Source organism: Lissotriton vulgaris, chromosome 2_1, assembly GCF_964263255.1.
Source record: "Lissotriton vulgaris chromosome 2_1, aLisVul1.2, whole genome shotgun sequence".
Lineage (NCBI taxonomy): Eukaryota > Metazoa > Chordata > Amphibia > Caudata > Salamandridae > Lissotriton > Lissotriton vulgaris.
Window position 1 is genome coordinate 942,790,762 of NC_141687.1, and position 15,935 is coordinate 942,806,696.

At 42.0% G+C, this 15,935-nt stretch overlaps 1 protein-coding gene across 3 annotated transcripts in view; it reads right to left on the reverse strand.

The window, feature by feature from the left end:
* The window catches only part of MNMIP1 (manchette microtubule inner protein 1), a 211,602-nt gene that overhangs the window by 82,314 nt on the left and 113,353 nt on the right, over positions 1-15,935 (reverse strand). For all 3 annotated transcript variants that reach the window (XM_086956470.1, XM_086956468.1, XM_086956469.1), the window contains 5 exons: positions 12,150-12,253; positions 9,885-9,975; positions 8,841-8,923; positions 7,653-7,695; positions 6,078-6,178 (listed from right to left, as the gene is read on the reverse strand). In XM_086956470.1, the coding sequence (XP_086812596.1) occupies positions 6,078-6,178; positions 7,653-7,695; positions 8,841-8,923; positions 9,885-9,975; positions 12,150-12,253 (422 nt within the window). The remainder of the gene's footprint in view (positions 1-6,077; positions 6,179-7,652; positions 7,696-8,840; positions 8,924-9,884; positions 9,976-12,149; positions 12,254-15,935) is intronic.

Below are 15,935 nucleotides of genomic sequence, written 5' to 3' on the forward strand. Positions count from 1 at the left end.
AAGAGCCTGAAACTTTACAAACACAGTCACAGCAAGTTCTCTGCCAGGTTATAGGAAACAGTTCTGAGATCCCATGTAGGGTACGGGCAGCGCCAATGGGCCCCATCTTTTCATTTTTATTCTCTTCCTCATTTACACACACTCATATTAGGAGAAGCAAACCTTCAAGTACCAAATGGAGAAGAAGGAAAATCAGGCCTCGAAGACCTACTAACACATGACATGAGATTACTTGAGACCTCTGATGATCTCCTACCACTGCTAACTGAAGACTCTGGTAAAAGAATCCCATTATGTCTGTTCCAAGGCTTGCAGACACCTCACATCAGTTTCCCCTGCTCATAAAAACAATAGCATAGAAAATATATTTGCCATATATGTTTATTTATTTGACAGGTGTTACATGCATCGACAGCAGGAAGGACAGATTAAGGGTGTGCAAGAAATAGGGAGGGGATTCGGGAACTGGGCGTAACAAGGGGGCATTTCTGAGAAAGTTGTTTGAAACAAATCAAATGTATAAAGAGATGAATCACAAGGTCAGGCTGTAAAAAGGGCAGTTTCTTTCATTTTTCTTTTTCATAAATGAAGAATATTCTACCCTCTTGTTTGTGTTGGGAGCAGTTAGTGCCACTGGATCCGGCCATGAGGGCAGGTCTGTGGCGTCCCAGTCATTGCTGGTGAAATCTATCCATACAGAGAAATGGGAAAGTACGGGTCCTTGGCTCTTGAAGGCCTTTGGCAGAGGGACTGCACTATAACTTTAATAACACAATATTGCCCCTAGGAGTGTCTACGTGTAATTGGAGCATGGTATGCATGAGCACAACAAAAAGGATTCAGGGAAACAGAAAGAAAATTCAGGGTCTCTCTTATATCAAAATTCAATCCACAGCAGAAATGACTTCCCTAAACTAGAGCCCACAAATTACGTCTATCCCCCTACACATAACGCTGGAACACGGAGTGCAAAGCAGATGACACTTCCCATGATACTAGGGGCTGGCACGCTTGTGGGTGTGGTCACTGATACGGACATCTTGCTCTCCAAGCACAGTGGATCCTGACATTTCGAACATATTACACAGGCAGAGAAACTTAAAGCAATAATTGGAAGTCAGAGCTGGTGGACTCCCAACTGACTGGTTTATGGCTGGATATAGGTTTATTTATTTTTTCTACATTTATTGATAAGTTGATCCGATTGGTAACCTGGAACTGGTATTTGTTTGTCACAGTGTATGCTAGATTGGCTCAGTGTTTTAATGTCAGAATTGTCTCATGTCCCATTATCCATAGCTGGATGCAGTACAAACTATCTGTAATTGGTCAGTGGGAAATCCTTTTAGGTAGTGATAACATCTGAAAGAAAATTGTATAAGTTTGTTCTTTCAAAAACCAGCTTTATGGTCATATTGTACACAAGATCTAGTCCCTGTGTTAGTTGACAAGGAGTTCAAACAGTATACAAATGATGAACAACCATATAGAGTTATTTATCTTGAATTTCATTTTGCTCTCAGTTGGTAGCCTGTGCAGATTTTAAAGACAATCTTGGTATAATATTATGGTACCAGATTGTTGATAGACCGGACAGTTTTTTGCTTTGGAAGGTTTAAGGAATACCTTTGTCGAGGCATAAAAGGCTAATTTTGAGCCCGCTTATGCAGTCCAACCTGTATCAGATGTCTCTAATCTCATAAACTTTCAGTTTTGGAGCAAGGTATGTCGAGAGATTTTTGGAAAACATTTAGATTACATTTATAGCAGTTATTACGCAGATCTGTTTGTCTCTTGAATAACACCCTCAAGTGAAGCAACCATTTTAAAATACAGGCAGATCTTAAAGGACAAGACGTCCATATTATTAGGCGAGGCAAAAAGACAAAGTTGTAGGCTGCTGAACTTGCAAGTAGGAGCGGTCAGTTTTGCCACAGTCGAAGGTAGGGCTGTTGTAGGACATCCATCCTTGATTGTCAAAGATGCAGACAGATGGATTTTGATTGGAAATCTGGCAAATCTTTTTTGTGGGTCCCTAAGTGGATGGGATTAGTCTACACTTAGAACTGGAGTTCAAAGTGGCATCGTCCTATGCAGATGATCATTTATTTATTTATTTTTTATTTTTGTAATTTATTAAGCGCGGCGAATACCCGTGGGCGTCTCGGCACTAAGTGATTCCATTAATTCCCTCATTGCTCATAGAAACTGTCTTAGATTACTGATCAAATAACCAGGTTTTTAGTAGTTTACGGAACTGCATAAGTGAAGGAGACGTCTTGATGCAGAGTGGCGAGGTATTCCATAGCTTTGATGCCGTAACCAGAAAGCGACGATCTCCCCAAGAAACTGTCTTGGATCGAGGGACCACTAGATGGTTCAGCGTGGTCGATCGGAGCAGTCTGGTTGGTTTATAAGGTGTCAACTGTTCCTTAAAAAAGTGGGGAGCCTGGTCATGCAATGCTTTGTAAACTATGCATAAAGATTTAAATTTTATTCGGTTGCGGATCGTTAGCCAATGGTATTTCTTGAGGGTGTCAGAAATTGGAGAGAATTTAGGTGTTCCTGAGAGAAGCCGTGCTGCTGCATTCTGCAGTGACTGAAGCTTGTTTATTATCCTGGTTTAGGCATTTAGAAATAGCCCATTGCAGTAATCAAGGGATGTTAAAACCAGGGAACTGATTAATGTTTTTGCGGCAGTGTCAGGAAGAAATGGAAGAATTTTCCTAATCAATTTTAATTTATGATGGGCTGTTGCCGCTACCTTATTCGCATGTGCCATAAAATTTAGGTCCACATCGAATGTTACTCCCAGGTTCCTAACCTTAAGTGCTGGCCTGGGTGGCTCACCCATGGCTGATGGTCACCAGGTTGACGACCAATCAGGTCTAAGGGGTCCGAAAATTAGCACCTCCGTCTTATCGGAATTTAGCTTAAGACAATTAGATGCCATCCACTCACTGATTGCGAGCATTCCGTGCCGAAATCGGTCAGCCACCTCTGGTCCATTGTCTTTAATAGCCAAAACCAGTTGGGTATCGTCAGCGTAGGAGGTTACGCTCATCCCATATGCTTTGATGACATTAGCAAGGTCCGACACATAGATGTTAAATAGTGTCGGACTTAGGGATGAGCCTTGAGGAACCCCACATGGTAATGACAGATTGATGGATTGATAGGGGCCAAGAGTGACTGCCTGTGATCTGTCTGCTAGGAAGGAAGCAATCAGGTTGCTCGCTGAATGATGGATGCCCATCTTTTCAACACGGTCGACAAGAGTCTTATGGTCGACCGTGTCGAAGGCCGCCGACAGGTCCAGCATGACCAGGACTGCTGTCAAACCTTGATCTCGAATAGTCCTGATATCGTCCGCAGCCTTGATTAAGGCGGTTTCGGTGCCATGGTGTCTTCAAAAGCCAAATTGTGATTCGTCCAGTAGGTGGTGTGTCTCCAGGAACTCGACCAACTGTTGGTTCATGGCCTTTTCGATCACTTTGGCTAGGAAAGGTAGGCTTGCAATCGGTCTGTAGTTCTTTGGATCTGTCTTGTCCAAGCTAGCTTTCTTCAACAGAGGCTTCACGATCGTGTTCTTTAAGGAATCGGAAAAGATTCCGGATCCTAGTATAGAGTTACAGACTGAGGTGATCGCCGGGATAAGTGTGTCCATCACAGGTGGAAGAACTGAGAAAGGGCACAGATCCAGTATTGATCCGGTCTTAATAGAAGATACAATTTTTTTAGTTTGGTCTGTGGTCAGTGGTTTAAAACTCGCGAAATCTTTGTCATGTGCAGGATTAAGGGAGGGTGAGTTTAAAGGGTTTGAAGAAAAAGCCTGATAAATATCGTTGACTTTGGAAAAAAAGAATTTAGCCAGTTCATCACAAAAGGATTGAGAAGCAGGCGGGGTAAGATCAGGTGCGTTACCTGACAATGTTCTTGTAATGTCGTACAATTGCCTACTTGAATTTTTGGCTTTGTCGATTTTTTCTGAGAAAAAAAAGTTTTCTTTGCTTCCATAATCATAACTTTATATACTGGTAATGACTCTTTGTATTTCGCCTTCTCGTCCGGGTCGTAATTTCTATGCCACTTCCTTTCCCTGCTTCTGTTAAGCTGTTTTTGTCTCATAAGCTCCTCGGTGTACCATGGGGCAGAAGGGGTAGTTCTATTTGTAGAAACTTTTTTTATTGGTACTAAGGTATTAGTGGCATATTTTAGCCAGTCGTGAAATTGTTGAGTGGCAATAGATGGGTCGGAGGAAAGCAGTGGACAAGTGCTGTCCAATAAAGTGATTAATTCAGTGTGGTTTATGTTTTTCCAGATTTTGAAGGTGGTTGACTTCGGTGTGGTGGGCTTTATCTTTGAGGTTTCGGTTAGAATCAGCTTACTAAATATCACATAATGATCCGTCCAGGGCATTGGCAAGATATTAAGTATCTGTAGGCCCTCCACATTAGATAAGATGCCATCGAGAATGTGTCCAGCTTGGTGGGTCGGGGACGTGATCCTTTGTTTAAGTCCCAACATGCCCAGATCCATAATAAGGGCCTGAGTATCCTTGTGCTCCTTCAGATCCAAGTGAAAGTTCATATCCCCCAGGACTGTGAATGATTCCTCCATAATTAGCGATTCCATTATTATGCTAAGGTTATTTATAAAGGGCATCCTGGTTCCAGGGGGTCGGTATAGAAGCAGTCCCTTAAAACTATAGAGGGCAGGGAACAGAATGCTAAACTGAAACACCTCGCATGTTGTTGCTGAGATGGATGTTATTTTGATTGGAAATCTTTCTCTGGCAATAATTGCCAGTCCCCCCCCTCGTTTTAGTTTCCTGTCCTGTCGGTAAATTTTATAACCTTGTGGCACAGCAATAACCAGATCTGGATCGGATGCATCATCCAGCCATGTCTCAGTAACGAATAAGACATCTAAGTTGTTGTCTGTAATGAGGTCCGCTATTTCCTGTCTATGCTTACATACTGATCGCGCATTGATCAGAGCCATAAGAAAATCGGTTTCTGTAGCGGTAGATAATTATTTAGATTGAATTTTGTGGTTGTTTATAAGGATCGTGGTGTTGCAGTTGGTACATTTGGTAACAGTATTGTATGTAAGGCTTCCTGGGTCATGAAACAAGCATCGAGAGTTGCGAGGGGCGCGCAGCTCTAGTAGGGAGGATCGGGAATAGGGTATCCTGCAGTCTGATGGTATCTGGCCAGGGGTCGGGGCCCTAGGCCCGGTCCCGGCGCGGACGGGCGCAGACGGGCTTGCCGTTGGCGCGCCCGCCCGCTGCGCGGACGAGGTGACATACTGTATTTATACCTAAGTCTCGTGAGTTCTGGGGAGGGTGGGAGGCGTCCAACAACTGGAACGCGACCCGTTCCTCACCGCAAGATGGCGCGTGATGTGGGTGAAAGCCGGTGTCAGCCCGAAAATCGGCTGCACCGTGCCTAATGAATGTTCGTATCGGCTTCAGCGCGATGCAAATCTCGCGCTGAAGTCATAAGCAGTGCAAGTTTAAAAGTGCGGTTAAAATAATTACAATTTTTGAAAAGTCCGAGTAATCAACAGTTTGGAAACCGAATGAGAATCTACAATCAAGTGCTAGAAATGGGCAGATGAATGGCCATAATTCCTCTTTGCGGTTTAATCAGTCACGAAAGATGTCAATGAAGCAGGTGCAGAGTCTGAAATGCTTAACTATTCCCTCAATCAATGCAGGGTGTTCTCGAGCTCGACAGGGTCGGCAGTACACCCAAATGGATTTGGATCATGGACTAGGTTATGTCTCTTGCCCCTTAAGAACAAACTGTTACCACTGCTACTTATATTTTTGATCACTAATAGAGATAGTAGAGTAGAATGAGCAGGTTCACATACATTTTCTGCTATCAGTAACATAAAGTCAACTTCCATAAGAGATGTGAAGAAGTAATGACCCTGTAACATCTGGCACTTAAAGTCCTGATCCATATTTAATACGCACAAACAGGCTAATGGTTTTTCTTTTTGAGAAACATATAGTGTGCCACGTAATCCTACTCTTCTGACACATAATTAACTTGCCAGCTTCTTACCTTCCTGAGGACCACAATAATGTCTCCAGTTTTGAGCGACAGCTCATCATTGTTGGAGGCGAGGTAGTCGAACATCACTTTGCAGTACTCCTTCCTGGCACCTGGAGCAGACACAAGGGGAAACAAGAGGACATGCATGGGAATTAGTCCTACAGAACATACTTTACAAGGCACAAGTACAGGGAAGATGAGAGTATTGATCATCCTTCAACTATCTTGCCTTCTCCTTGAAGAAGAAAAGATACAACCATCTCAACACCTCATCTACAATGCTGAGGCAATGTGCAAACCTGAGGCATATGTGTGAGTGCTTTCCAGTTGCAGGGATTGCATTCAACACTTCCATGCCCTTTTCCCCCTCATCGGTCTCTTCTATGCCCCTTCCCTTTCATTCAACACTCCCTCTTAGCCATCATTTAACTCTTCAATATCATTGTCCTGTTGAAACAGACCCTCTGTATCCCCTTATTTTTCTTTTTCAATTAACTGTTCTATGCCAACCTTCCCATCCACTGAAATTTGATATGCCTTACCAGTCTTTTGAAAAAATCTGTCTTTCTCCAAATCATCCAATACTTGCGTGCTCCCTCTCAATTTCTTTATCCTTTCGTCTGCATTTCCCATTGATTGAACCATTCCATTTCATATTCCCACTCATTTAAATCTCCTATGAATCCTCTCTATTACAAAAACTCTTCTACCCCCTTTTGTAATCATGTGTCTCTTTACTTCTGATTCGATCAATTGGTCTATGTCCCCTTTTCAATCACATAATACTCCGATTTGCTTCAACCATTCAAAAAACTCTTCCGTGTCTCTTCCTTGTTTACTAAACCTTTCATTCTTCTTCAGGCTTACAATGTTCCTTGCTCTTGTTCCATTTGTTAAACATATCTATGCCCTGTCCCACTCTTTCACATTCTTCATGTCCCTTCCCATTCATTTATCTTTTCTACATTCACTCACCATTTACTGAACTCTCATATCCACTTCCCCCATAACTCTCTGCCATTTTCCAACTTACTAATTCTCCTATGCATCCTTTCATTAAAATAACTCTCCAATACTGCCATCATTCAGTCTTATCGAACAAAATTAAGTAGGCATTGGTGTTGTTACCCATCTATTCAACTCTCCTGTACCCCGTTACCATTCACAGTCTATGCTGTGCGTCCTTACCCTTCATTAACCTATTTTATGGCTCCAATCCATTCATTTAAGGATTCCTAGTTCCCTTTCAGTGTGCTCTTTTGTCTCCCTTTCATATTCATAAAACTCCCTGTTTAGCTTTACATTTCTTTGGTCTTGTCGAATTCATTCAACTCTTCTATATCTCGTATCCATCCATTCAACTTCCACTTTATTCAGCTCTTCTCTATTACCATTTATTCAACTCTTTCATGCCTGAACCAATTTCTTCAAATTCACTATGCCATTTCCCATTCATTAGATATCATATAGCTAATTTCTAATAACTATACCATACCTCCATCTTTCTTTTAGATCTTCGATCAACTTCTGAGATTCCTTGAACTTTACTATGCCCCATTATCACCTGTGTTGCTCCCAACTTACCTTTACTGTTATTCTTGGCACTTGTGGTCTCTTGAGCTGTTGACTGTAGAAATGGGTGACAATAAACAATAATTATAACAAAATACAAGAACATTTAACCCAACTAGGACCTTGGCCCACTTTACATTAAATAATGCCCTTCCATTTAGTAAATAATTATTTTATGAGTATTTTCTGCCAAAGTATTAATTTATGGAAAACAAAATACTGCCCGTAGACGTTTTTACTTTTGATTGGTGCTACCAAGGAATTATAGATTAATCTTGCTCATTGCAATTATGAGAATTCCATTAGTATAATCAGTTTTCACTATTGCATTTTACCAACCATTTCTACACATACTCCAGAGGAAATACAGTGTATCTCTTTATAAGAAAGTGCCCAATGTTATTTTTGTAAGATCCTTCTTCCCGATGTGTTTTTTTGTGATGGACTTCAGAAAAATTCTGTGCAGACAGTCTCTAAATTCAGTTTTTTTAAAGATTCCAGAAGTTTGTACAGTTTATTTAAATGTTTTCGCAACACACCAAATCCATGCAAGCTTCCATCATACATGACGAACAAACCTGTCTACATCTTATTACAATTCTACCCATCATTCATAGATTCGCAGACTCTGAAAAAATGACATTTTTCACTGAGACCGGTAATCAACTAGGAAATTTCAAAGCAAGTAACTCTATGAAAGATTCAACAGTGCAGAACCCAACTAGGACACTTTCATCCTACCTTTGCTATCTGGCCACAGCCTCAAGTTAGCTGCCATTTCCTACATATTCATCTAGTACATCAAATGTATATTTTATGTTTAAATATATGTATTAGAAGTATCCATATTGAAGGCAATACATTATCATCGACAGTGGCTCATAAATGCTCCACAATCAACATCCGTTTGTGTACTCAGTTGCTAACAATAAAAATTACAGTCAATGAAGGAGTTATTGACATCAGATGTATATTTTAAAGAAATTGGGGCACCTTCAGGAAAATTAAGTCCAAATATATTGAGGTTTTGGACACTGATCCATCAATGGCTGTTGTGATGGAAAAACAGGAGGCAGACCTTCTTCCTATTTCTTCCCTGGTACATCAGGTATACCTAGGTCAGTAGTAATGGTGGGGAGCACAGATTCTAGCACATCTCACCATTAACCGTGCACATGCTCTGCTACAAATACGACTTACCTTGTCCTGGCCATTGGGGAGAAAGGTAGTCTCGTCCATCCTCTGGCGCGGTTTGTTGTTCTTGGCCACCTCCAGTAACTTGACTGCATAAGAAGGGACAACAGATGTTATAAGAAGGTCTGCAGATCATGTCCTTGTAAGGGGAAGAGACATGGGGAGCACCATTTTTCAGATATCTCGCCTACTGAGCTGAAGAGGGGGCTTGTTAATACTAGGGGTGGGCGAAGAATTCCACTCCGCTGACAGAGTTTTGTCTACTCCGTCCAGAGTTCCAAAAAACTCTGCAAAGTGATGCAGAGTAGAGTTTCTTCTCTCGCGCAGGTCGCCAACATTAATTTGGCTTGCTCATAAGAAAAACATTGTGCAATAGACCTCCTCCGGGTGAGATTTCTCAGCGTGGGCGATGATGGTGGGTCACATTGAGGAAGCTGCCACTCGAATAGAATGTCTACTCAAGCAGAAGAAACAAGCAGCGCCCTCTGGCGTGACTCGTAGTGCTGTTCGCACTGATTTTCCTGCGCAGTACAAAATCCCGGCACTAAAAATCAGTGCGAGCAGAGCAACGTACCCAACTATGCTTCTGGTGGAGCTCAGCGGAGCGCTGCAGAGGTTTTCCGACACTTTGTAGAGTTCCAAAGAGTAGAACTCCGGAAAATCCGCCCAGGACTAGTATATATCTGCCTGTAGCCTATAATCACTGAGAGGGCTATGGAAGAGCCCTTAGTGAGTCATTATATACTTGCGACTGCTTTATTAATGTGCACAGTATAGATTCCCCACCAAATTTTTATTTTAAACTGCTCTGGTCGTTTCTCTCTCCCCCATGCTAATTTGATAATGTCTTTATTTACCCTCTACAAAAAGGAACCCATACCATTTTGTATTTAATTATGCAGTTTTAAATAGCACTAAGCAAGATCCACTACGGCAGCAGAGCACTTTACAAAGAAGCTTAAGGTATACGTAAACATACATGTGTTGAATAGTGTTAAAATGTAAGTGATTAAGAATAAGAAAACATTTCATACATGAAGTTGGCCTCACCTGCAGGTGAAGCTTTGCATTCCTGCACAAAATTGGACGGGAATGCGCCAATTTTATCGCCTTTCTTGCCCAACCACCAGCCATCTTCAATCTATGGGAGTAAGAACATGCTGTTTGTGGATGCACACTACAGACAGATGGGTGCTTGCATGGTGGTGTTAATATGACACAACTCATTGTACACACACCAACTTGCAGTATCTCGAGGTGCTTATATTGAATCTGACAATTTAACACAACTCTCTGAATCAAGTTCTGACAGATGAAAGGCTGAGTTGACCATGCAGGACTTTGGCCGAAAAACCTGCAGCAGGTTACAGAAAATCTGTGCAGTGGATGCAATAATCTACTGAATCTCTTTGCCAGATCACACCAGTGATCTAAGTGGCAGGGGAACGGTGGAATGGCATTCCCAGGTTTATTAACCTTTTCCGTGCTGATGATGGAACCGCTCCGTCATGGCCCGCCCGACGCGCCTGTGCAGCGCTGATTTTGCGCCTGCGCGGCGCGTTCTATTGAGCGGGCGGGGCCATTTCGGAACCGCTCCGTCATGAGCACAGCTCAACCGAGGCTGGTGACGGAGCGGTTCCGTCACCAGCATGGGTGCGTCGCGCCCCTCCCCCCCCGCCCCCTTAGCGCTGCGGCGGAATAGCCGCCGCAGCGAAGGTGTTAATTTGATCACAACAGTACCCACACTTTTTAACTGAAAACAACGAGGGAAGAATGGTCTCCTCTAGCATGAAGTGAAGGGAGAGGCAGCGAAAGAAGAAACAAGCCTTTTCTCAAAGGTGCCTGATACCTAAAAGAACTGTAAACATGTGCAACTGTTTAATCTGCAAATCTACAGACTGCATAGGAGCCAGCATAGGCTTTAACTGACACAATCAGGAACTTGCCCTTTTAATAGAAACCAATTAAAATGGTTTGTACTTGGTACAATCAGCGTTTTACAAAAAGATCAACATTTATAAGCACTCTAAACATTTAAACAAAACACAGTCTGCGACAGCCTATTTACACTGTGTGTAACTTACCTTACATTGTATGTAATACATTGTTTAAACTAATGGCTTACTTATTCAAAGTGCTTTCTGGCAAAGGCTTGGACCCATTAGCACTATATATACACATACACGTCACTATTTCCACAGTTCATCAACCGGGATTCAAATCATTACCATCCGGTTACACCCACAGATATGATGGCGTTCGGGGTAAACAACAGACCTGTTTTACCGGAAAAATGAACTGACAGTTGCATTTATTTTTTAGTTGTGATGTTCATTACATTTTATATGGATTTAACTGTAGGTGAAAGGCCAACAACAAAAATACAGAACAGTTTGTGTTTTTATAGCCATGTCTTTGACCCCTCATCCACACCCACTGCCCACGTCACCATTGTACACAAGATCACAGTTCCCATACTTTTTTCTTTATGCATTTCAACCACTGGATCACACACTTACAGCAACACACTGTGGACATGTCTTCATCTCTGGATCAGGGTTTCCCTGAAAATTGTTTTGGAAGCTGTCTTTTTGATTACCCAACTTCTGGAGCTCATGCAGGATGTACCTAGGTTAAAGAGCTTACTACACAGAACTCTGGATTCCCAATCTTATGAACTTTGATTCCTGAAAGGGCCAAATTAACTAATCATCCTTCTAATGTAGACACAAGTGACAGTGAGGCTAATAATAACAGCTGTAACCAGAATATTGAAACACCAGAGATTTAACATTGCGTAGCCAGTCAGTTAGTATTATTTGTAACGGTATGATGTTTGATATTTAAAAGCTTAAAATTGATAGTTTAAAGCTTAAACAAGAAGGAATTAAGTTTTAAAGTTGGAATAACTGCATATTGACCACGGATCATATGCCTTATTTATCTGTAAATACATGGCAATATTTACTTTTTAGATTATACACTGTTTTATTTTTTAGAATGTGAATGGCAAATTAGAGAGCAGAAATTACAATAGTCCAGAGCATCAGCCCTTGTAGTTTCAGCCCAACTGGATGTCTAGATAAAATGCGCTAGGGAAGTGAGTGCACCAGCCTTTCAATTAATGCTTCTTCCTGCCTTAACTCAGCAGGATCTTATCTTGTCATTCCACAGTGTGAAGGGTTGTGTTGTAAATACGTAATTCAAATGTATCATTCATACCATTATGCTTCATGAATTTCAATTCTGTAATCCACGCCTGCCAATCACACCAAACCCGCCTTCTAACAGCCCAATAAAAGAGCCTCAACCTACCTCTTGAATAACTTCCACAATTTCCCCAGTCATTAGCTCCAACTCATCTGGTTTCTCTGGTGTGTAGGAAAATTCCGCTTTGCACCATCGCTGTGGAAGCTTTGCTGTCGGTGGAGGTAACAAACAATGAATCAGGAAAATAGGAAATTACAAATAGCACAGAGAAGAAACATTCAGAATCTCCACATAGGTAGGCAATTGTTAGCAATATTCACATTCTGATGACTGTCATTGATTGGTTTGCACCCTGACAACCTTTCAGTTCTACCATGGCCCATTTTGTTTCTGCTCACCTCAGTTCTGAAATGGTGACATGTAAAATAAAAATGGCTCATTTGGGTTTTACGGCCTTTCACCTGGTTATTTAACCTCATTCTGTGAGGCATGGGAGGTGGAACTATGGCTGCCAGTGTTTTAGGTGTAAAAGTGACTTACTGGCTAAAAAATAAAGTCACAAGTAAGTAACTCTGAAAGGTCAATTTTTCTGAAAAGAATGTGTCACACATCAGGCGAGCTGTGCTACTGAAAGACCTTCAGAGCTGGGAAGAGTCGCTCGCATGTTTAGCAAGCCTGACATGCAAGTTAGTCTTTACTCACCCAATGAGACTGTACAAGGTCCCAGAACTTTCAGCTTTTTTTCAATAATCTAGTTGGGCACTGCCTTCCTTGTTACAAAAGTGTCATTATCTTATTTTTCCCGGATACATCCTTGTAGCATGATCACCAACCCTCATTCACAAGGGAATTTGTTAGTTTCACCTCAAAAAGTCATGAAAGAGACTACAATTCTGCCCACTCTCCCTCTACTTGGTGTCTAATCAATGTTATTCTGCACTCATACCCTAATATTATCCAATGTTCAAGTGTTCAGCACATGCTTATTAGCACTTTAATTGCGCAGTCTGGTGCACACTCACAGTTTGTTTTTTTAGCTAACAATGGTGAACCTGGTGTTCATTGTTAATAGTATGATGTAAATTGGGGTAGCCATGGATTGCAGCTGCTATCATTGCCTTGCCCTTCTGTACCCTAGGCACTCCCTGTGCCACCCCTGGTCACAAGGGTCAAGAAGGCAGCAAGAACAGAAAGTTAGCAGACCTCTGAGTCCTGCATACTTTACATAGTTTCCACTCTACATATCCACTTACTTCCTGTACCCCTAGCATTTTGGTGAATTGACGTTAGTGGCTAATGGCAACCCTACCTCAAGATGTCCTCATCTGGAAAGTCCAAACTGTTCTGTGCTGGGGTTGGGGTGCACACAGGTATACCTAGATGTCATCAGAACATAATTCTGCATAGAGTGCCTGCCAATCCTTCACTGCTTGCTCAAGTGTCCCAGTGGCACAGATGCGTAGAAGTTGGTGTGCATGTTGCCCATTTCAAGGACGCTGCATTTCTTTATCCGAGCCGTGTACATTACGTTCCTTTCAAAAACTATAAAACCGGGCAGTAGGTCCCACCCGCCGCTCAACTCACCATGGGCAGGTGAGGCTGCGGCAGTGCTGCAAGTCTGACACGGACTGCCTGTTTGCCTCTTTCACCAGTTTGATTTACTTGTCGAATGCTCTTTTTGCCCTGGGGTAGTGCTTCATAAAATATTTAGAACCAGGATCCAACTTTAATAACAACAAACTTTCGTGGCTCACCTGCCTTTAATGGACATGAGGCACGTGATTTTTTAAAGTAATAAAGCGTCATGTGATAGTGCACTGTGAGATTTCTAGAACACTTCAGAATTTTCAAAAAATGTGCTTCATTTTTACTTTCGTAACTGCTGAATGCATACAGTTCGTTTACAGGTATTTTACATTTTGTTGTGGGTTGCTTAAAAACGATATCCAACAGCTTTTCCTTTCATAAGCCCTGTACTCAGCAAGATTGACACATAATTCACTTTACTTTTCTTTGTGACTGCAAAGAGAGAGAAGTTTGTAAACACAAAGCCCCACGTTAAAAAGATAAGGAGCAATTTGTCAGAAGACATAGCCTGACATATTATCTCTGTCTTTGAAGCCAGCAAATGTGAGAAGTGAAATATGGAATTTTAAAGCATCTTTATTGATTGCTTGGACTTTTCTGACTTACCAGCAATAGGCTGGCGACCAACCAGTGGGTCAGTATCCACAGTTTAGGAAACTCTGCCCAAGGGTGATCACCGCTCTCAAGGTCATTGTAGACACTGCTCAAGTCCTGGAGTTTGGTGTGATAGCCTAATGCACTTTGAGAGTTGTAGTCCTGTTTTGCTTCCATTGACTTATTGGACTAACATACCAGAAATCAACAATTCATAGGTTCATGAACTGTAGGAAATGATCTGCAGTGAGCTGGTCGTCCTATCTTTCCCACAACCACCCTCATGTCCTTCATTTGCGGGTTTTGGCTGCCCACTGACCTTTGTAAATGTTTCTCATTATGGTCAGATATTTGTGATGAAAAAAGTCCTGTTCTTCGTCATCGCGTGCCTTCTCTCCACCTAAATGTTTTGAACATAGCTATGTTCAGAGTGGCGGTACTATTGTCACTTGCGGCAAACGTCATGTTCCCTCTGCGTTCTCTCAGTGTCAGTAGCCAGGGGAGAATGACATGTGGAATTTGTTTCCTGGACATCCACACATTGGATTTCAGAGCTTCTTGCTCCTGCTAACTTTCTCACTCAGTCTTTTTTCTGTTTCTCTTCCCTCCAATTATTGGAGTCCACATTTCATGGCAGGGTATGGTCCCTGCTATAGGTGGGCCCAGTAACGGTCATAGTGGCACATCTAGTCAAGGAATGTGTGCCGTGCCTCCCAATGCTTCATTTGTAAAAAGAATGTGAAAGGAGCCAGTTTTATTTCAGGGTCCCCCAGCTGATGCTGCCAATTGGTGGGGTTGGTGATAACCAAGGCTGTCTAGTCAGGATTTCATCTCAAGAATCTTTCTTCCGCCACCCTACACTTCTTCTCCGTCTCATTCTTGCATGTTCTTTTTCATCTCGGTTCTCTCCATTTATCACTATTTTCCTATTATTTTCATCCTCATTCTTTCTCCTTTTTCTGCCTTTTCCTGACTATCTCTGGGGCAAAGTCTGCTAATGAAAATACATCTTGGTTGCTAAAATGACTTCTGGTGACCACCACATACAACCACGGGTAGCAAGGGTTCCTCCGAAGCCATAACAATGGCCACATAACACAGCACTATTAAAAGATCTGTTACGTAACACTACCATAGTCTCTCAGCAACTAATCCATGGCCCGTTCCAGATCTATTATTAATTCTTCCACTAGTTTGGAGAGTTTCATTGAGGTGAGTATGATGTGTTCTTCTTTCCTATTAGTTTAAAGCCAGTGGGGCGGGTTAATTTCATGCTGAATGTCATCATTTTCTAGATACCCCTGGAATTCTTTTTCCTGGAAGAATGATTTTTTGTGCTTTCCAATCTCATAAATAAAACCATTTGGGGCCAGCATCTTATTTTATCTTCAGAAGAAAGGAGTACCTCTGCCAATGGAGGCAATACCACATTGGTTTGAAAACAATTGTCCACCAAGACCAGTAGCCGTCACCCAATGGATGTTCTACAGAAGTCCATGCTAACTTTCGCTCACTTTTCCATGCTTCCTTACTACGTGGTCATATGTGTTTTTATCTCCTTGGTAAACTGTATGATCAGCAAGATCATCAGTGGCATTGTCTCCTGTGAACCAGACTTTCCCTTTAATTCGCACAAATTGGTGTGTACCCCTCTCTATACCTTACTGATAATATGATGCAACAATGTCTACACAGAAGACCGTCAGCAGA